Below are 22,427 nucleotides of genomic sequence, written 5' to 3'. Positions count from 1 at the left end.
CCCCCCCGCCTTTTAAATATTTTTATTTGTAGATGAACACAATACCTTTATTTTGCTTATTTAGTTTTTTTATGTGGTGTTGGGGATTGAACCCAGTGACTCACATGTCCTAGGCAAGTGCTCTATCATTGAGCAACAACCCCAGCCCCACCAACCCACTTTTAATTTTTTTTTAGTTGTAGATGAACACAATTTTATTCATTTATTTATTTATTTTTATTTTTTATTTATTTTTTTTTTTTAATATTTATTTATTTTTGTTTTCGGCGGACACAACATCTTTGTTTTGTATGTGGTGCTGAGGATCGAACCCGGGCCGCACGCATGCCAGGCGAGCGCGCTACCGCTTGAGCCACATCCCCAGCCCCAATTTATTTATTTATTTTTATATGGTGCTGAGGATGGAACCCAGTGCCTTACATGTGCTAGGAGGCACTATATCACTGAGCTATAACTGTAGTCCCCAGCCCATTACTGTAATTTGAGATAAGACCTAGCTAAATTGATGAGGCTAACTTTGAACTCATGATCCTCATGCCTCAGCCTCCCAAGCCACTGGGATTACAGACATGCACCACCATGCCTGGCCAGGAATTTGTTTTTAATAACCAACAGAATTTACTACCTTTGTTAGGTTTGGTGGTATAACTTTAAAATTCCAAATTTCCCACTGTAACTAAAAAAAGGTTTTATACCTGAAACGAAATTCACTATTTCAAACACTTTTAAAAATTCAGCAACTTCTAATTATCATGACCTAAATACCTTTCTAGCTCTAAAAGATTATGGTTATTTGGTTGGGAAAGAGGATGGGAAGAATCATTCATAGCCTGACTGTAATCCTCTGGAGTACTTTTTTTTTTTGTACTGAGGATTGAACCCAGGGGTGTTTTTAACATTGAGCTACATCCCCAGTCCTTTTTACTTTTATTTTGAGATGGGGTCTTACCAAGTTGCCCAGGTTAACCTCAAACTTGCAATCCTCTGGCCTATTTAGGTTTATACTGTAAACCTAAATAGTTAGGTTTACAGGCCTGTGCTACCACACTCAGTTTATACATTTTTATTTTTTTTTAAAGGAAACCCATGTGTAGATTCAAGCTCTTTTAGCATTATGTATAAAAAAGTACACAGTTTATAAAAGGTTTCAACCAAACCCTATAAGAGTTTTCTGGGACTATAAGACAGAATAATTACAAAATGGGCAAAAGCTCCAACCAATTTCACTTCTGCATTTGGAATGTGAATAAACTCCATAATTGTTTATTTAGCATTTACTTTTATGAGAAATATAGTATTTATTATGCCAGGTAATAAAAATGGAAGCCTAAATCTGGAAGAAGCTCCCAAGGTAGATGTGGGTACCAGACAAAGGAAATAGCGTGTATAAAAGTAAAGAAAAGGAAGAGCATGGAATGTTGTGTACTGGTGAATATGGGGCATATATACTTGGAGGATTAGGTGAATTCTGCAGGAAGCAGAGTTATTTACCTAATGGACTAAAGACAATGAACTTCAATATGTAAACCACAGAGTCAGTGGAAATTTATCACTCCCATCCCCCTGCCAAAACAAAATTTATCACTCCCATCCCCCTGCTTTTTTTCATGTCAGGACATAGGTTAACTGGTGCCAAGAAACCCTGATGAATCCTGATGTCTCGAACAGATACTCCACTAGTTTCAGTATTTGTCTTCCACTCCTTTTCTTTTTCCCCTCTCTGTACTGAAGATTGAACTGAGGGGTGCTCTACCATAGAGCTGTATCCCCAACCCTTTTTATTTTTGTGAGAGTCTCACTAAGTTGCCCAGAAGGCTTCAAACTTTCAGTTTTCCTGTCTCAGTCTCCCAACAGCTGGGATTACAGGCATGTATCACAGCACCCAACTCCTCTTCTCCTAAAATAGAGGATTTTTAGATAGAAAAGTAATACAAAGGACTGCCACTTTAGGACTGTAACTGCATGGAAGATTGACTGGGATGAGAAAAACAAAAAGGGAGAAAAGAGGATACTTTAATAGTATAGATGGAAGATGAAGACCAAAGGCAGAAGCAGAAAGGAATGAGGGGGAGACATGGCACATATATATCTTTCTTATATATTTCTAAATATGCATTTAGAAAGTGAACTAACTAATAGGATTGAATAATCAGTGGAACAGAAAAGGTAAGGAAGAAAGAGAAGAAGACTCTCAAGGGGAAAAGTGGTCATGCAAATGCTAAAAGCTCAGCTTAGACTCAATAGCTTAAATAGAGCCATTTTCAGAAGCAGCTGGAAAGAGAAAACAGTGTACTGCCAAAGTCAATGAGAATAAATAAAGAGACAGTCAGTTAAGCGGTTTTATTGTCATGAACATATATGCTCTCACACTCATGTTTGTAAGACAGCAAAGGAAATAATTCCAACAGGATAAAATGAGAGACATATTCCTAAGTTGCCATGACAGCACAAAGAATTTGAGGATTTTTGAGAGAGAGAGAGAGAGAGAGAGAGAGAGAAAGAAAGTGTGGTGGGGTAAGTTCAGAGAAAAGTTTCCCTGATAAATGCTGAACTAGCAATTAAAAGCCATGTGAGGACATAGGTATAGAGAAGAACATTGGCAAAGGAGCAGATACAAGAAAGAACTTGAGGTAGGTCAGTGTCCTGTTTCTACAGGTACCACTGGAGCAAAGAAAAGGTAGAGATTTGGAACTTGAAAGCTGTTTCCTCTTAATCTTGTGACTGGAAAAAAAAAAGTATAAATTTAAACTGATCAGAATCAGAATATAATACTGAGCTTCACAGAGAAGTCAAATTGATTGCCTGACTTTACTTGTTCTCTCCTTATTTCAGACACACTTATCTTTTATATCACTAAAACAACAAACCAACTCATGTTTATAAATTCTCATACTAGACTGAGAAATAAGGAAGCAAGAATGCTTTAAACAAAACAAACCTTAGACTTCCAGAAGCCCAAAATGAAATAAAAGAAACATTGCTCTGAAAACGAGATCGTCCAACCAAGTTTTTCCTGTTTCTTTTCTTTTTATAGTATTGGGGATTAAACTCAGGGGGTGTTCTACCACTGAGCTACAATCCCAGCCCTTTGTTACTATTATTATTTTTTTGGTACTGGAGAATTGAACTTGGGGCACTAGACGGCTGAGCCACATCCCCAGCCCTGTTTTGTATTTTATTTAGAGACAGGGTCTCACTGAGTTGCTTAGCACCTTGCTTTTGCCGAGGCTGGCTTTGGACTCGTGATCCTCCTACCTCAGCCTCCTGAGCTGCTGGAATTACACACGTGTGCTATCACACACTGGGCTCTAGCCCTTTATTTTTAATTCTTAACAGTGGGTCTTAATAAATTGCCTAGGCTGGCCTTGAATTTGTAATCCCAAGTAGCTAGGATTACCAGAATGTGCCACTCCTGTTTCTTTTCTATCTTAAATCATTCTCTGAAAGTGTATTTGGTATACCTTAGATACTTGGAGCCTCCAGTGCCCCCATCTGTAATGTGGGGGATAACCTGCTTATCTGACAAGAGTTGTGAAGAATTAAAGTGCTTAATTATATTAAAGTTTCTGGAAGACAGCCTAGTAAGCAGTAGGTGCCCAATAAATCTTTAGATTTAATTTGTGCCATGACAGCACAAAGAACTTTAGAAGAAAAAAACATAATATTGTATATATTTCAATCTTTAACAAACCTCATTTTAAAGTTCCCCCTCAATAATTCCAAATTTTCTAAAAACTTTAGTTTTCTAAAGCCATCACTAACCACAAGTTTGACTGGTTCCCCAAATCAAAGTTGAAAGCTTATTGTAATTAGAAGTTTAGAAATTTAATGAGTTGAAATGCAACATGGCACAGATGCCTTATTATACCAACTAGTTAACACAGTATTTGTTTTCTACATTAATTTTACTTGCTAATCAAAAATACCGCTTTCACCCCCAAATAACATCAAAATAAAATTGCTGATTGTGCAATGGCAAAACCAACACCATGTTTGCAACAAGGCCACTTGAAATCCGCTCCCCACCTCGACCTCCCCCTCCATGAGCTGGCAGTTCCCAGGGAAAATTTACGAATCTATATATCTTTAACTTAGTTCTTTTAAAACTCAAATGCAGAAGCCATGCTTTGCTATAGACCTACATACCACAAGACATATATTAATTTTCCATACTAAGCATACCTGTGAATGTTTATGAATGCTGAACATCAGGATGACATATAATTGTACATGTTTTCAGATGTCTATAACATCTATAAAAAGTATCAAGGGATTCTTGGGGAAAAGATCACTTAGGAGCTCTTCCTTACAGTGTTATCCAATGATATAACCAAATCTCATCTGCTTACACTAATTTTTTCTTAGTCAACAATCTTCTAGAGAGGCCTACTGCTTTCAGGATAAAGCTTTTTCAGTCTTCATAATGTGGACTACCTCTCTAGTTTCAATTTCTTAACAAGGTCCCCAAAACTCTATCTAACAAACTCAAATATGGGATTTTACATACACAGTATATTCCATAATTTTATTTGTTTTTTAAAAAGTGGAGTTTTAAACCGTAGAGTTTATAAATAATGCCCCTTTAGTTAAATGAGGAGTAGGAAGCTCAGAGAACTATTTGCCCCTGCCCTGAACATCGTTAACAAACACTATGCCTAACCTAACACATTCTCACTCACCTTGGGTCTATGTTTCTAGCTTGCCCCTTTGTTTCATATTTCTCTTAGATTAAGCTCTGTGTCCCCACAGCACCCTGCATATATGGGTATCCTAGCACTTGTCACTCTAAGTGCAACCAACTGTTTTCTTCTCCATTTCCCCATCTGAATGCACACTCTGAGCTTTGCACCTCTTTCCTCAGCCTCAAGGACAATGCAGGCTGGAGGTTTACTCTGAGCAAATAACTATTAGCAGTTATAGAATATCTTGGCTATAAGAAGTCACAACTATTTAGAGGTATCAGAAAGGGAAGCAAGGAATGGTTAAAATACTTCAGTTTACAAAGATTCAGAGATTATTATTTCCTTTCCCTTCCTTTTTTCTTTCCAATCTGGCTAATTCTATTTGCTTTCTTGTCCACACTCAAATGTAAGAGTAAATCTATACTTTTTTTCATTTTTAACTTAAAAATTATGTTTTCTTACCCTATTAGCCTTTGTTTTATTTACTTAAGCCTTTTAATAACACATATTAAAGTACATAAAATACACATGTATTGCTTAATGAATATAATAAACACACATGTAACTACTTCCTAGGTCAAGAAACAGAAGTTCACCCTTCTTCACTGCCCTTTATTTTGAGGGGACAGTATAAAGAAAACCTCATGGTAATCAGTTCCTAAATTCATCTCTGCTTGATCCTAGGCCAGAGCAGGTTGAAAAGAGGCATAAAGATACCAAGGTACATGTGTGTTCTTATCTGTGAGCGTATGTGAGGACATGCTTACACCTATGCCTACCCAGACCAAGGTACTGATTTAATGTAATCTTAGAAGGTGGGCTACAAAATGTTTTGGTTTAGTTTGTTTGCAGTACTGGGGATTGAACCCAAGGGAACTATACCACTAAGCTATCTCCCCAGACCTTTTTTTTAATACCAGGGATTGAACTTGGGGGCATTCAACCATTGAGCCACATCCCCAGCCCTATGTTGCTTAGCAAGTTGCTTTTACTGAGGCTGGCTTTGAACTCACAATCTCCTGCCTCAGCCTCTGGAGCCGCTGGGATTATAGGTGTTTGCAACCACGCCAGTTTCTCAGCCCTTTTTATTATTTATTTTGAGACAGGATTTCACTAGTTGCCAAGGCTGGCCTCAAACTTGTGATCCACCTGCCTCTGCCTCCTAAGTAGCTGGGATTATAGGCATGTGCCACCACATCCAACCTAAATCTTTATTTCTAATGGTAAACTCTATACAAATAAATGTTCTTACTACGCAGACATAATACTTTGCTGCTCTAGGCTTAAACCAAGCCTTAACAGAAAACTACATAAAATGTTTAAGACACAAATTTCAGTACAATATAAATCTACATCAATTACCTATATGGTCCCCCACCCCCCAATTGTGGATAGGAAAGATGTTTTAAGTGAAAAGTTGGCATTATAAGATTGCACAATTCCAGCCATCCAATAGACTTATTCCATTCAACCAGAATAGGGGTTCTCTCTGCTCACAGCAGGCATCCAACAGGGTAGCACATATATGCTCTCTGAGTGAGAAAGCAACACCTTCTCACATACAACCCCCTGGAGAGATGGGGAAGGGGAGGGGGAGGACTTTACACCTGCAGATTCCTAACTCTATCAGCACTAGGGCTGGGAAAAACAGCACATTTTTTTTTTTAAAGGGGGGGGGGAAGGTTTCCTAATAAAGCCAGTAGCTTCAAAGAAGAAATTTCTCATGACATTCTTAGGAGACTGGTAAGTATAATGACTCAACAGCCATTCTTTGTCTTCCTAATAGACTTACTCAAAGCTTAATGACTGCATAAGCAAACTACTTAAAAGGGCAGCTGTCAGAATTTTTATTTCTCTTGGTAGAAAAACACTGTAAGTACAAAAGTGTCATCTTATTAATTAAGGAGCCTCAACTTCAAGGCACATCTGTCCCTGGGCCTCTGGATAATCAAAATGACCACTAAAAATAGAACAACAGTATCTCCAATGGAGCAGACATGAGCCACCCCTAAGAGACCTCTGTGAAATGTGACCTGGGATACACATGTTTTTGCAATACCATTGAATATTCATCTGAATGTAATTATGTGTTTCCAGTTTTTACTTTGTGTTCTACTGAGGCTAGAAGGCAAAAGTTATAAACAGACATAACTCTGGGCCCATAGATAAAACCTATACTTAGCTGAAAAGTTGATTGAGATCAGAGGGAAAAAACTGCTCTCCGGGTCTAAAAGGGCTGCTGCTGGCACCAAAATGTCCAGGCAATTCATGATCTCGATTTTTTTCCCCCAACTTCCCTATTACTGTAAGCTAGCACTGTCTGTCAAGATGCCCAGGCTATGTGGCAGCAGTGTCAAAGGCTGCCATTTGCTCCAAGGCACTGCCATCTGTGGCAGTACAACATTTTGTCTCCGGAAAATAAACACATCTGCCTTTGCCAGTGTCCTCCCACTGTGCCGCCCATCTGGAGCAGGTGAGCTAGAAGGCAAGCCTGGGCATGGGAAAATGGGGGCAAGTAAGAGAGATGACGCCTCAAGGGAGATGGCACATGGAGGAAGAAGGCAGTGCTGCGTCATGTCACATCCTGCTAACCACATTTGCCAAAAAGCATGTGAAATTACCCTTGTTAGTGATATTTTAATCACATGTAACAAATGGTTGGTAGTGTTTAGGGTATAAGACCTGCAATGTCAAGATTCCACCTGAGCCATCTGTTCACAAGATCACATGACCTGACTGATATCAATAAACAGATGATGTCTTTGTGTCAGCCACTTAAGGCATGAAGAGAGTAACTCCATTGCAAAAGCAACAGGATTCTTCTAGGATAGGAGCCCACTATACATGCCTACTATTTTTTTTATTAGTTGTTCAAAACATTACAAAGCTCTTGGGCTGGGGATGTGGCTCAAGCGGTAGCGCGCTTGCCTGGCATGCGTGCGGCCCGGGTTCGATCCTCAGCACCACATAAAACAAAGATGTTGTGTCCGCCGAAAACTAAAAATAAATAAATATTTTTAAAAAAAAAAACATTACAAAGCTCTTGACATATCATATTTCATACATTTGATTCAAGTGGATTATGAACTCCCATTTTTACCCCGTATACAGACTGCAGAATCACATCGGTTACACATCCACGTTTTTACCATGCCTACTATTAACCGGACCAAATATACTCAAATTCAGAGCAGACTGCTAGGACAAGTCATGGTTACTTCTAGAAATGATGAATACCTGAAGTTCTTTCTAAAATTCCTCTCTCTTTCACTGAAAAAGTAAACTATGGTCTTGACTTTGGGTCTTTATTTATTTTCTTAATGCCAGGGATTAAACCTAGGGCCTTGAGCACACTAAGCACATGCTCTACCACTGAGCTATAGCCTCCTCTGACATCACACTTTTAAATCATGCTATTTGGGGACTAAAAGAAACCATAAATATCATCCATTCAATTGTTCTCTTTCTCCCAAGGTTTTCAACTCACTCACAGCAGGGCTAGTGCTAAACCTCTCGGAGCAGGGCTCTTTCCATTATATTATTAGTTTTTACATGCAATTTCTATATGTAAAAGAGATCAAAGCAGAGTTGATCTATATGAAACAAAGCTAAAGTTTGGTCTTTCTTGGTGTGGAATAAGGTCTTAAAACCGCTTAACCAGGCTAGATATCTTTCCAATTCATTATTTCTATTGTTTCTTTGCTAAGCATTTGCAAGTGCAGCCCTATGAAAATATAAGGTATCAAAGGCTCAGGAAGCACTTCAGAAAAAGTTCTACAAGAACAATTTAGCCAATGAGTGGCAGCAGTAAAGCCCTGAAGATTACCCATCATGGATCTACCTAAGACTTGCCACAAAACTCCACATTCCCCGTGGACAATAGATTTGACTGGTTCGTACCTCAGTCTCCACATCTGTAAAATAGAGATGGTGAATGCTAATAGATAATTTTAGGGCATCCCAGTAAGGGAGTGAGGACTGGACCTATGGTAGAAGCACAAGGCAGAATAATCAATATTTACTAGAACTGTATACCAAATATGCCACATAATTCATTGTAAGAAAGAAATAGCCCCATTACTTATCATCCTTCCTAGCTGATTAACCAACGATAGATCATCATAATTTTCAAAATAATCTTGTCAAAAATCCAAACAGTTCTTTAATGATGGGGTCATTTAATAAATACTCTTTTCTAGGATGGTATCATTCATTCATACAAAATATATTTTATTGAACCACTCACTGGTTTTCAATTCTTGTAACTGGGTACTTTAAAAATTTTTTTTGACACATTTGATCACTCACTTCTTAATAAATGAGGAATGTGAAGCTCAGCAAATAAAAGTAATTTATTCAAGATTATAAAAACTAGTAAGTACAAAGAAGGGGTTAGATTTTTGATATGTCTAATTCCAAATCCTATGCTTAAGGAAGCCCCACAAACCTATAGCCAAAGAGTCTAGCCAGGAATAGATCAACTCAAATGGACACATGCATTTAAATTAAAAACTACACTGAATGCTTTTGAACTTTTCCCCACCTGTATTCATTAAAAATACTTGTGGAAATGCATGATAGTATCTCAGCAATATATGTAGACCTAACTGGATGACATTTATTCAGTAAATACTTATTGAATACCTACAATGGAAACACATTCATACCTTATCTACATAATTCTATATGAGGATCTTGACATTTAATAGAAATGAAAGCTTCAGGATTTCCTAAATGCACAAACATACTCAGACATTAATAATTAAAAAAAAGAAAACAGAGAGGGCTGGGGTTGTGGCTCAGTGATAGAGCGCTTACCTAGCATATGTGACGCCCTAGGTTTGATTCTCAGCACCACATACAAATAAATAAAAAAAAATTCATCAACAACAAAAATGGCAAAAAGAAAGAAAGAAACAACAACAACAAAAAAGAAACGAGAATGAAAGTATATGATATCTGAAGTTAGAATCTTAACTCAATTTACAGTCCATACAAACACACACACACACACACACCCCATTTGGACACATAAACTTGGAGAAATACTTAACCTCACTGTAAACCAGCCTTGGTATCTTTTTAGTAAAATGGGTATGACACACATCTCAGAGTATCATAATAAAAATACTTATAAATTATAGTTAATTTAAAGAGCCCTATATGGCTAGTGGTTACCATATTAGACTGTATAGATCTAGAACAAAACCTAGCACATAATATTTAATCCTCAACTTTACTAGCAGATCAACTTAAATAGCATAACAAAGAATCCCCTACAGGAAGCTAACTTGTACCAATTACAATGAAACAGCAATAGCAGCATGAAAACAAAAATATTTATTAATCAATTTTATGTGCTATACATTATGTAAAAAGCTTTACATGATTACCTCATTTTAATCTATATAATATATAATTATATGGAGTACTACTATCTTGTGAATATGGAAATCAGGCTTAGAATTTGTCCAAAGACCTATAGTTAGCAAGTCAGTAAGCAAATATGCAACCCTGGCAGCCTAATTCCAGAGATTGTGCTCTTAACCACAATGCTAAATTGTCTTCCACTTTACAGAACCAGTTTACCTAAGATTCATTACATAATCTAGTAAATGTCCTCCCCATCAAACATCTTTCACACACACACTCACATACACACACAGTGATTAGACCTCAAATAATTTAAACTGTAGACACACAGTTATGCATGATAACTGGCTAACTCAAAATAAGTCTCATACACCAACTGATATGACCATGTAAATGTACTAAACTTAGTGACTTTTTACTTATTTGGAAGACTGACAAAACTATCACCTCTTCCCTAGAATAAAATGACTATGGTATAAATTCATATTTAAAAACTAAAAATCTATTTTGATAAAACAACAGGGGAGCAAGGATTGGACCTATGGTAGAATCACAAGGCAGAAGTTATCAATATTTACTAGAACTCCACAACAGTTTATAAGGGATATTTATTTGTTAAGACATCAAACATGTCTGCTAGGAGAAGATTAATAGGATTCACTGCATTTGCATGAAGCATACAGTCACTCTTATCTCAATTCTAAAAGGAGCTTAATTCACTTAATGTCTGCAGCATTTAATGACAAAGTGTTTATTGTGCCCAAAGCTGGAATTCTTATTTCAGTTCTGACTGATAAGTTGGAGGAACATTTCAACAGGATGCCACAGCATACTCCTTGCTGAATACCAAGGGAAATTCTGGGTGGCAGGAAAACTAATATCTAACCAATTTCCCTCTCTCAAAAAGGAATAAACAAGAAATGACCACTGACTTTTCACCACATCAAAACAATGTATGTGGGCTGGGGTTGTGGCTCAGCAGTAGAGCGCTTGCCTAGCGTATGCAAGGCCCTGGGTTTGATACTCAGCACCACATAAAAATAAATAAATAAAATAAAGAGATTGTGTTCAACTACAATTAAAAAAAAAAACTAGCACTGGTAGAGATTCTATGTACTGAAAAGTTCTTCAGTATTATTAGGCGCTGGAGAATAAACTGCTTGAAACGTGGAGTAAGTAACTTTATAAAAAACATAACACGCATATTGTTTGGATTCTACATAACTCAGTTTACATGATCGTGTGTAAAACCAAAACCATGAACAGCACTAGTGTTCCAAAAACTACTAAGAAACAAAAAAGACAATCTTATGAGATTCTGCAATCTGTGTATGGGGTGAAGGTGGGAGTTCATAACCCACTTGAATCAAAGTGAGGAATATGATATGTCAAGAAATTTGTAATGTTTTGAACAACCAACAATAAAAAATTAAAAAAAAAAAAAAAGACAATCTTAAGAGTCAAATAATTTAGTTATTAGTCATTAATGCAAATGTTGTTCAGTCTGACCTGCTGTGTGACCTGAACCAGTCCCTTTGCCACTTTATGCTTTTCACTTCATATCAGCAATAGAGAATTAACTACTATTTGTCTCAGAAGAATTGTTGATTAAATTATTAAGCAAAATGCTGTGGGCAAAAGTCATATGAATGTTAAATATTATGATTTACAAGCACTCATCTTCCTAGCACTCCTGTGGGGTTGGGAAGTTATCTTGATATCATAGATGAGTAAACAGGTCATATGATATGCCTCTATTTACTTAGTCCCTGTGGGAAGGGAACAACACACACCTTTAGTAATAATATGAACTTTCTTGGCACATCCTACACAACCTTTTAATGTATTTAATCCTTAATGTTGCATCTTTTTAACACGATGTCAACAGAACTGAGAAAGCTCTAAGAGAGAACAAGGCTAAAATAAGTGAGGGAACAATTCCCTATACTCTGGCAAAAACAATCATAAAAAGACACAGATAAATGATCTTAAAATGAAAAAATGCACTATTTACCTCCATTGCCATTTAAGAAATTAAGAAAAATTATTTGCTACGGAAACACTTTCAAAGAAATTTTGGCAATTTTTTAGAAAATTAAACATACTCAATGTATGAACTAGCAATCACACTTTTTGGTGTAAATTTATCCAAAGGCATTGAAAATTTACATCCAAGCAAAACCTAAACATGGATGTTTACAATAGCATTAATCGTAATTGCCAAAACTTGGAAGCAACCAAGATGTCCTCAGCAGTGAGTGGATAAATAAACTGTATTACATCTAGACAATGGAATCTTATTAAATGCTAAAAAGAAATGAGCTATTAAGGGCTGGGGTTTTGGCTCAGAGGTAGAGCGCTTGCCTAGCATGTGCGAGGCCCTGGGTTCGATCCTCAGCAACACATAAAATAAATAAATAAAATAAAGATATTTAAAAAAATGAGTTATTGAGCCATAAAAAGAAGAACTTTAATTGCACATTACTAAGTGAAATAAGCCTATCTGAAAGGTTACTTAAGGTATGATTTCAACTACATGACACTCAGGAAAAGGCACAACTACAGAAAGACTAAAAAGATCAGTGGTTGTCAGAGGTTGAGCGGGTAGAGAGGGATGAATAGGTAGAGCATAGAGGATTCTATGCTGGGTTGTGGCTCAGCAGTAGAGCACTTGGCTAGCACATGCGAGGCCCTGGGTTCGATTCTCAGCACCACATAAAAATAAATAAAGGTATTGTATCCAACTACAATTAAAAAAAAAAAGAAAAAAGAAAACACTCGGTATGGAACTATAATGATGGGTACAGGTCATTACACATTTGTCCAAACCCACAGAATGTACAACACCAAGAGTGAAGCCTAATCTAAACTATGATTCTTGGGTGTCAATGTAGGTTCATAAACTATAACAAATGTACCACTCTGATAAATGCTGACAATGCTGGATGCTATAAATATGTGTATGAGTGGAGTGTTTATATGGGAAATCTTTGTATTTTTCTCTTAATTTTGTTGTGACCCTACAACTGTTCAAAAAATAAATAAAACAAAATCTTTAGGAAGGAAAAAAGTTGTCTTTCATGTTAAAACAGACTTGTTATATTAATGTGCTCCAACCAAATTCTTTGTGAAGGTACATTTGCCTTCTAGGCATTAATTAGCAACTGCAAAAAAAAAAAAAAAAAGGAAAAAAATCCAAAGGGCCAAAACATGAGTGACTAGCAGTGGAAAGGTTCAGGAGGGTTGAAAAGGGCAAAAAGACTGCTCATGTCTAATAGGACTATAAGAAAAGTACAGACGGCTGGCACAGCAGCACATGCCTGTAATCTCAGTGACCTGGAAAGCTGAAGCAGGAAGATCACAAGTTTGAGGCCAGACTCAGCAACTTAGTAAGACCCTGCCTCAAAATAAAAAGGGCTAAGAATGTAGCTCAGTAGTAAAGTGCCCCTGAGTTCAACTCCCAGTATCTAAAAGAAAAAAGACAAAGGAAGTACAGATGATTTTTCTGCTCTCATCTAAGGCTGACAGCTATATTGCTTACCCGACTCCGAAGACAGTCAGCCAGGTTTCGGCGTGTGAAATTAGCTGCTGCTGTCGGAGACAACTCATATCCTGGTACAGAGATAAAGATTCATACTTAAAGTGAAGCAAAGAATAACAGTGCCTATTCTTAAAGTCCACTATCTTTTTTATATATATTTAGAGTATATAATGTACATAGACTGGGGTTCGGGCACAATCCTACTTCTAGTCCCTATTTTCATGTAACAGCTATGAAATAGCTGGTTAGTACTGACAGCTATTTCCTGGTCCCAAATAGGATCAGAGTTGACTGTTCAAACTGATCAAATTCATAGTCTGGCTTAAGGTATTAATTCATCAACAGACTGTAGTTTTTTATTCAGAAAGAAAGGGACACAGACACATAGATATTGGAAAAGAAAGAAAAGTGGGTGGGAAGGGAGAGAGAAAAAGGGAAAGAAAGTCAGTCTTGAGATGCTAATTTTTTCAGTAATTTAAAAAAGAATACTGGGAGAAAAGAAGTTGAAAGTTGGGGCAATCTCAGAGTCATACTTTATAAAAAAGATACCATTGTTATTATTTGCAATATTATTATTATCAAGCCCAAGGGCACTCTACCATTGAACTACATCCCCAGCCATTCTTAAATTTTTTTAAATTTTGAGACAGAGTCTCACTAAGTTGCTGGCCTCAAGCTAATGATCTTCTTGCCTCAGCCTTCTGAGTGTGCCACCACACCTGGCTTAAAAAATATATAACTTTATTAAGAGTGTAATATGATTTTCAAAAAAGTACAAGTCACAGAAAAAGAAATGTTTCATCATTCTATAATATTTTTAAAAATAGAGTATCTCAAATGTAAAACCTCTTAAAAAAAAAAAGTTGAAATGCCAACAAGCACACAACCTGAGGAATAATATCAACTGTGCATTTAATAATGCATTCACTTTGGAACTTAACTCCCCAGTAAAATCAGACACGTGCCAAAAGGTACAAGAACAATCCACAAGTCAGTGGCCCTGCATGTAAAATATCAGTTCAGTTCTAGAAAGTCAAGAGTCATATGTTTTCTCTCATGTGTGGAAGCTAGAGAGAAATAAAGAAAAAAAAAGGGGTAGAGGTGTCTCATAAAAACAAAATGGTATGTGCACACAGTATAACAATATAATTTGGTTAATTGTGTTCCCCAGTAATTCCGGTTCTCTCTCCTCCTCCCTGCCCTCCTTCCTCTCCCAGCACAGCCAGTAAAATACTGCTATACTTACTACACTTCAGAACCATTATCAGACTCCTTCACCTTAAACATGCTTAAACCTAAGTACCAACAAGGCACAATCGAACCCACCTGTAATCCTAGCTATTTAAGAGGCTGAGGTAGGAGAATTGAAAAATAAAGGCCAACCTTTGCATTTTAATAAAATCTGCCTCAAAATAGGGATGTAACTCAGTACATAAAGGATCCCTGGGTTCAACCCCTAGTAACACAAAAACAAACAAAACATTTATTTTTTTTATTTATTTTTTTTTAAATCTTTATTTTTATTTTATGTGGTGCTGAGGATCGAACCCAGTGTCCTGCGCATGCCAGGCAAGCGCGTTACCACTTGAGCCACATCCCCAGCCCCAAACAAAACATTTAAAAACCTAAGTATTAGATAAATATTCAGATCACATAAGTGCTTTTGGTTTCTGAATAGCAGGGACTGAGCTTTGTTCATCTTTGAATTCTGTGCAGTATTAAGAATAGTACTTAAAATGGATGAGACCCTTAAAAATATTTATGGAATTGGATGTATAATGCTAAATATGCTGCCCAAAAAACTATATGAATGAATCTTATTTAGTCATTTTACATATGTAAAATAAGCTCTTAATTTGAATATAATTATATATGCAAAATGTAATTTTACAGTGTAGAAAATAACAATGTTATTGAACTGTAAAGTAGATAACTGGAAATAAGGTTTTCTCTACCAGAGCACCACTACAAGCTTTCCTGAACTAGAGGACTAGTAGCTAGTGTTGTTAGTCCTTGTTAACTCCAGAGAAAGCTTACAAAATATCTCACAATGTCCTAATTATCTCTGTAGACAGAAACCTAACAGAAATGTAAGGTAGAACCTTTTAAAGTATAGTAAATGCCTTATAATCACACAGAACTTTAAGTTAACAACACATTTCATATGTATTATTCCTTAATATAATCCCATTTTGGGATAAAGAAAATAAAGGCCTATAGAAGATAAATGACTTGTCACATAGACAATAGTAAGGCCAAAAATATTGGGGCGGGGGGAGAGAAAATAGTAAAGCCAAGTTTTATTTAGGTCTTTTAGCTCTGATTAATATATACTTCAGCTCAAATCACATCCTTCGAAATATCTGACACTAAAAAAGTTTGATATTAGCTAGATGTGGGAGGCACACACCTATAAACCTAGTGACTGGGGAGGCCAAGGCAGGAGCATAGCAAGTCTAAGGCCAACCTTGACCTCTTAGCAAGACCCTGTCTTAAAATAAAAAGGGTTGGAGAGGTAGCTCAGTGGTAGAATATCTATGTGTCTGATGCCCAGTTATCACACAAAAAAGTTAAAATGAGGTTATTAGGGTGGGCCTTAATCCAATATGACTGGTGTCCTTTTTATAAGAAGAGAACATTTGGACAATTAACACAGAGGGAATATCATGTGAGGTACAGGGAGAAGATGGCCATCTGTAAGCCAAGAATAAAGACCTCAGTAGATAGAAGAAATCATCACTGTAGACATCTAAATTTTGGACTTCTAGCCTCCAGATCTACGGGAAAATTTTCTGCTGCTTAAGCCAGTCTGTGGTACTTTGTTACGGCAGCCCTAGCAATCTAATATACCAAACAAAGCTATACTCTGAGTCTTACCCACCATTTCGCATCTTATAAAGTTGTACATTTTTCTGAATATATTCTGCAAACTGTACAGTGTCTCCAGCCTCTCCAACACACAGGAGTAAGATTTTTTCACTCATCTTAAACATCTTGTCATGATCTGGTCAAAGAAAAAATTCATATTAGAAAGTATCTTAACATAAATTGACAGCTAATATATATGCATCACTATAAACAGGTTTATTAGTTAACTATATTGAATAATTTTATTAATCACTGTCTTTAGAAGATTTCAATAGGAAATTATTAATTTCTCTCTTTCATTCTCCATGTTAAACCACAGACAACTTTATTAATGTCCATTTCAGTTGAAAAATACAGATGAAATGTGACAATTTAAAATAAAATTTGGCTGGGCACAGTGGCACACACCTGTAATCCCAGGGGCTCAGGAGGCTGAGGCAGGAGTATCATGAGTTCAAAGCCAGCCTCAGCAATTTAGCAAGGTCTTAAACAACTTTATTAGACCCTGTCTCAAAATAAAAAGTAAAAAAAAAAAAAAAAAAAAAAGGACTGGAGTACATGTAGCTCAGTGGTTAAGCACTAGTAGTACCCTAGTACTAAAAGTAGATAAATAAATAATAAAATAAAATCCAAAATGGGATGTTCAAGTGAAGTAGTGCACACCTACAATCCCAGTGACTTGAGAGGCTTGAGGCAGGAGGATTGCAAGTCAAGGCAAGCCTCAGCAACTCAGGGAGGTCCTAAGCAACTTAGTGAGACCTAGTCTTGAAATAAAAATAAATAAATAAAAGTAGCTTAGTGGTAAAACTCTGCTGAGTTCGATCCCCAGTACATAATAACAATAATATAATTTGGAGCTGGTATAGTTCAGTGGTAGTGTACACACTTCGATTATCTTTAGTCTCATGATCACAAAGCTGGAAAATGTTTCTACAAATACAAATGTAATTTATTGTACTTATACAAAAGTATTTATGAAAAGGACCAGTGGTACAATTAAAATTAAGGGATCTCCTCAAGAAAGAAGAAAAAATGAGCTGAGAATATAAATCACTTTAGAAAGTAATGCAACTCCATTTACAAAGCAAAAAAGAGAACTGGTTGCCAAAGCAAATATTCTAACAGTAAGCTATTTAAAATACCTCACAAAAATCCTAATACTCTAACCTTATCTAGCTGAACCAGACTCCTTCAGATTAGATAGATAAATATTCAGATCACAATTACTGCCTAAGGAAGAAAACTCCATATTCAGTCAGTAGCTTCAGAAAAAGCCTAAATCTTCCTATCTTACTCTCACTTTCACTTTTCATTTTTCAAATAATGCTGAATAATCTTCCCTGGGAGACATGTTTCCTGTATGAAAGCTTTTGAAATATCAAAATCTCTTAATAGGATTTAAAGAATAAATGCCACTATCAAATACTTTACAAGTGTTGGAGAGTTGTAGATACTAGGACTTTGAGGGGAAAATCCACATAAAATGTGTCTGTAGATAACATCTGTTTGCCTTAAAAACTTAAACAAACACACTTTTGTTACTCAAGCTACAGATTTAAAACTGCTAGTTTCCAAACTTATTTATAAACATTCACTTTATGCAAAGAAAAAGGACCAGAAGGGTATGTTCTAAGTTCTTGCCAGTGGAAAGAATTTTTATTTCCTTCTTTCCGATTACCAGTATTTCCTAAATTACTATACTTAATATGCACCACTTTGTAATAAAACATTATTCAATAAGTTTGTACTATTGTTATAAGAAAAAAGCTGTGCTTATTTTTTGGAGGGGGAATGAGTTTATAAAGAATTTATGTTACATTTAGAAGAAAAAGATAAAATTCTAGGCAGCCACTAAATTTTGAAATAAACTTAATACAAAACCAAATCTTTTTTTAAACAGTGAGCATGTCCACTGAATAGTGGAGGATGATACAAAAACACAGGTTAACAGATACTAATGTTCTCTGTTGTATAAGAAACTGCCCATACAGCTCTAGGGGTATGCATGTCCTTGATAAGGAATTTACAAGATTCACATACAGGAAACAAATGAACAATGTATAACATTATATAAAGCCAACTGGACTAGATTTCCACTGTGATCTGGACCCAATACTCTGAACCTGGGCAAATCATTTGCCTCTCTAAGCTCCAGTTGCTAAAAGTGTAAAATGGTAAGAAAAGGAAGGTAAGGAAAACTGTATTGAATTCTAAACATATATTATACATGTTTATACTAATATACTCAGTGTTACATAATGTAGTTCAAATTATATATGCTATTAGAATTCAGAATCAAGAGTTCTGAGTGGGCTGGAGTACTCTGAGTAACTTAAAAGTAATTCTGGGCTGGGGTCATGGCTCGGTGGTGGTAGAGCACTCGCCTAGCATGTGTAATACCCTGGGTTCAATCCTCAGCACCAGATAAAAATAAATAAATTAAAATAAAGGTATTGTGTCCATCTACAACTAAAAAAATAAATTAAAAAAAAAAAAGTAATTCTATAAAGGCCAAGAGAAAAAAGGCATGAAATGCAGCATGCTGCATAACCAAACCCAGAGTGACACCATTTAACTTTAATAAGCATTCAATCTTAGGGAAATGTCTTCTCTCCACTATCAAAATATTTAAACTGAGTGGTACATGATGGTACACGCCTGTAATCCCATAACTCAGGAGACTGAGGCAAGAGAATCCAAAGTTAGCAAGATACTATCTCAAAATTAAAAAAAAAAGTTTCAAAAGATTACTGCTTTTTAGTATTTTATTCTACACAAGTTTCTTTATGAAATGGTTAGGGGAAATTCTCAATAAAATTCTAAAATCTCTATCTTTTTTAAAAATTTAAGACACGGTAAGACACGGTCTGGCTACATTGCCCAAGCTGGGCTTGAACTTGTGATACTCCTGCCTCAGCCTCCTGAGTGACTAGAATTACAGACTGTTGCCACCATGCCCAGTCTTTCATAAAATTTTTATAGCAGAAAAGACTAAAGGGAAAATGAGAGTTGAGTGCAATTATTTTCTACTATATTTTCAGAACTCAAATTCTCTTTCTCTCAAACTATACTGATTTTTCTTTTCTGTGAATAGACAGAATTCACTCTTAGGATTTACTCTTTTTTTTTTTTTTTTTAAAGATAGAGTGAGAGAGGGAGGGAGGGAGAGAGAGAGAATTTTTAATATTTATTTTTTAGTTCTCGGCGGACACAACATCTTTGTTTGTATGTGGTGCTGAGGATCGAACCCGGGCCGCACGCATGCCAGGCGAGCGCGCTACCGCTTGAGCCACATCCCCAGCCCAGGATTTACTCTTTGAACTAATTTTAAACATAATTTAAGACTAACTAGTACTACTTCTTTTCTAATACAAAATCATTTTATAGTATTTGTTCCTTGTTTTATTGTTAATATTTTGTTCCTTCTATGGATTATATCTAATAAATTGCACCCCGTATAATAACTAGAAGTACTGTGCACATAAGTGTACTTTAAGTACAATCTACTACTCAAAATGATTTTATATACATTATGGGATTAAACAGAAAACCTGTAAAGGTATCGACCTGGTCATTGCTTTACCTAGGTACTACTTTGTGCTCAAATCACTTTTTTTTTTTTCACAATATCTTTTTATTTTATTTTTATGTGGTGCTGAGGATTGAACCCAGTGTCTCCAGCATGCCAGACGAGTGCGCTACCACTTGAGCCACAACCCCAGCCCTCAAGTCACTTTTTAAATCAAATGCCTCAGTATTCAAAATAATGAGCTAATTTACTCTCAAAACAAATTTACTCCTTTGGAGCCTAGTTTACAAACAGAACTAACTACCAACTAACTACAGAATTTCATAAAGTAATCGCAATTAGGAACAATCCATATCACAGATGTTTAATGAACCAATTAAACATCCTTTCTTCCTCATAAAGGACAGAACTCGGGCTGGAGTTGTGGTTCAGTATCAGAGCACTCACCTAGCACTTGTGGGGCACTGGGTTCGATCCTTAGCACCGTATAAAAAATAAATAAATAAAATAAAATAAAATAAAGGTATACTATCCATCTACAATTACAAAAGGAAAAAAAAAAAAGAATTCAAGCAAAGCCCTTCAGAATTCTTTCCATTTTCCTGGATGGGAGTCACAGTGTGACAACCAAATAGATGCCTTTCTCTTTACAAAAACAGAAGCAGATACCTTTTTGCCTTTGTTCACATCCTTCAGGAAATCCCAGATGAAATATTTTTCCTTAAACCCAAGATGGACTGTCACCTGCCCTCAAAACTTTTCCTAATCTCTACAACCAGAAAGAATCTCTTCTTCTTCATTATCTAACAATTCTTATTCCTCTGCATTACCTGAGAAGTTTGATTGTACTTGTCTTATGACACAACACTTCCTAAATTGTGTCATAATTATCTGTACACATATCTAAATTGTAACTTCTTTGATGACATCTTATTTTCTTTGCATCCCCTCCCCTCAGCACTGTAAAGTGCACACAGTGCCCCAGAACTATTTGTCAAATGAACTTTAGTCATCTGACCCAAAGTATGCTTTTTCAACAGCACATATATGATGGTTAATGAAAACACCCTTGGACTCTGCAGATCAACAACCAAAAGCTTTTTAAAATTTTGTTTTGAGTATTTATTATAGAGAGTACGGGATAGTTGTTATGAGTAAAAGGTCTGGATTCCGACTATACATTGAACTGCCATTTAAAACCATAGGCAAATCTCTTAACCTTTGTGCCTCAAATAACATGCAAAGTGAGGATATAATAGTGCCCATCAAAAAAGGATAAATGAATTAAAGTGAATCGCTTAACAGGGCACCAGATACATTATGTGTTTAGCATTATTACTATTAAATATCTGTCAAATGTTAAGCATTTGCACATAACTCATTAACTCAATTCTCCCAACAAGTTTCGAATTGGTATTATTTATCTAACAGATGAGTAAATCTGAGCACTGCAAAATAACTTGTACAAAGCATTAACTCAAATAAGCGACTGGGTACTAGTTTCCAAACGCCAATAACTACTTAACTATAAGGAAAACCTGGAAGCCAGAGAAAACCGAAAAAGGAAGATCGATGCTGAGCCACAATAAGATACGGGAGACGAAGGGAAATGCCAAGTCTCTGGTTCCACAGTCTCGCTCTGCCCAGGATCCCATCTTAGGCTGCCCGGAAACTAACTTCATTACTAGCGACAACCGAAACTTTAGAAATTCGGGGTTCTACGGAGCCTAGAGCTGGGCAGGCGCTTCAATTCTTACAAATCTAATCCCCTTAGGTAACTTTCACCTAGTAAGAAGCATTTAGTGAAGCCAAAGGACAGCACTGACTCACGAGCTAAAGCCAGGTCCCTTGGCTTGACAGTCTCCTCGGTTCTAAAAAACTGTAGAGTAGCCCAGGTTCCCCCTCCCAGACTTCCCTGGGACTTATCCAACACCCGCATGAACTCCCTCCCGCTCCCCCACCAAGGCCCGCACGGGCCTCCCCTGCTTCCTCTCACCGTCCTTCATCTGGACAATATTGCTAGCGGCCACCCTGTCGGAGGCGACAAGAACATAGTCGGGGCCCTGGATGCCAATGAGGTACTCCATGGTGGCGGAGGGTTGGGGGCTGCAGGTTGGACAGGACTCGGGACTTGCCGGTTTCCCCGCCTCACTGGTGAGACAGCACTGCCCAGCGAACCTCCGCGCGACGCAGGCCGCGCGACCGCCCCGGCCACTGGCGCTCTCGGATGACGTAACTATCGCGAGAGGTTGGAAAGGGGCGTGGCGTTGAGAGCATTACACTGCGCCTGCCTCTGGGACTGTCCTTGATTCCGCCAATGGTCGCTGAGTTAACACTCAGCTTTTTATCTGCAAATCTGAATTTTGAAAAATCAGTTTACTGTATGTAAAGAGCCAAGCACTTGTGGCTGCCCAAAGGTGATAGTTCCTCAGGT

At 36.8% G+C, this 22,427-nt stretch overlaps 1 protein-coding gene across 2 annotated transcripts in view; it reads right to left on the bottom strand.

Moving 5' to 3' along the window:
* The window catches only part of Psmb2 (proteasome 20S subunit beta 2), a 31,771-nt gene extending 9,557 nt beyond the window's left edge, over positions 1-22,214 (bottom strand). The window contains exons 1-4 of one of the 2 annotated variants that reach the window (XM_015485278.2): positions 21,990-22,214; positions 16,478-16,600; positions 13,597-13,667; positions 8,583-8,666 (exon numbers count right to left, since the gene is read on the bottom strand). In XM_015485278.2, the coding sequence (XP_015340764.1) occupies positions 8,583-8,666; positions 13,597-13,667; positions 16,478-16,600; positions 21,990-22,080 (369 nt within the window). In that variant the 5' untranslated portion in view covers positions 22,081-22,214. The remainder of the gene's footprint in view (positions 1-8,582; positions 8,667-13,596; positions 13,668-16,477; positions 16,601-21,989) is intronic. The other variant, XM_015485279.2, reaches the window with a different exon arrangement.
* Positions 22,215-22,427: the final 213 nt, after the last annotated feature.

Source organism: Marmota marmota, unplaced genomic scaffold (genome assembly GCF_001458135.2).
Source record: "Marmota marmota marmota unplaced genomic scaffold, marMar, whole genome shotgun sequence".
NCBI classification, from domain to species: domain Eukaryota; kingdom Metazoa; phylum Chordata; class Mammalia; order Rodentia; family Sciuridae; genus Marmota; species Marmota marmota.
Note: the sequence above shows the minus strand (reverse complement) of the source record. Positions and strands in the feature narration are given on the sequence as shown.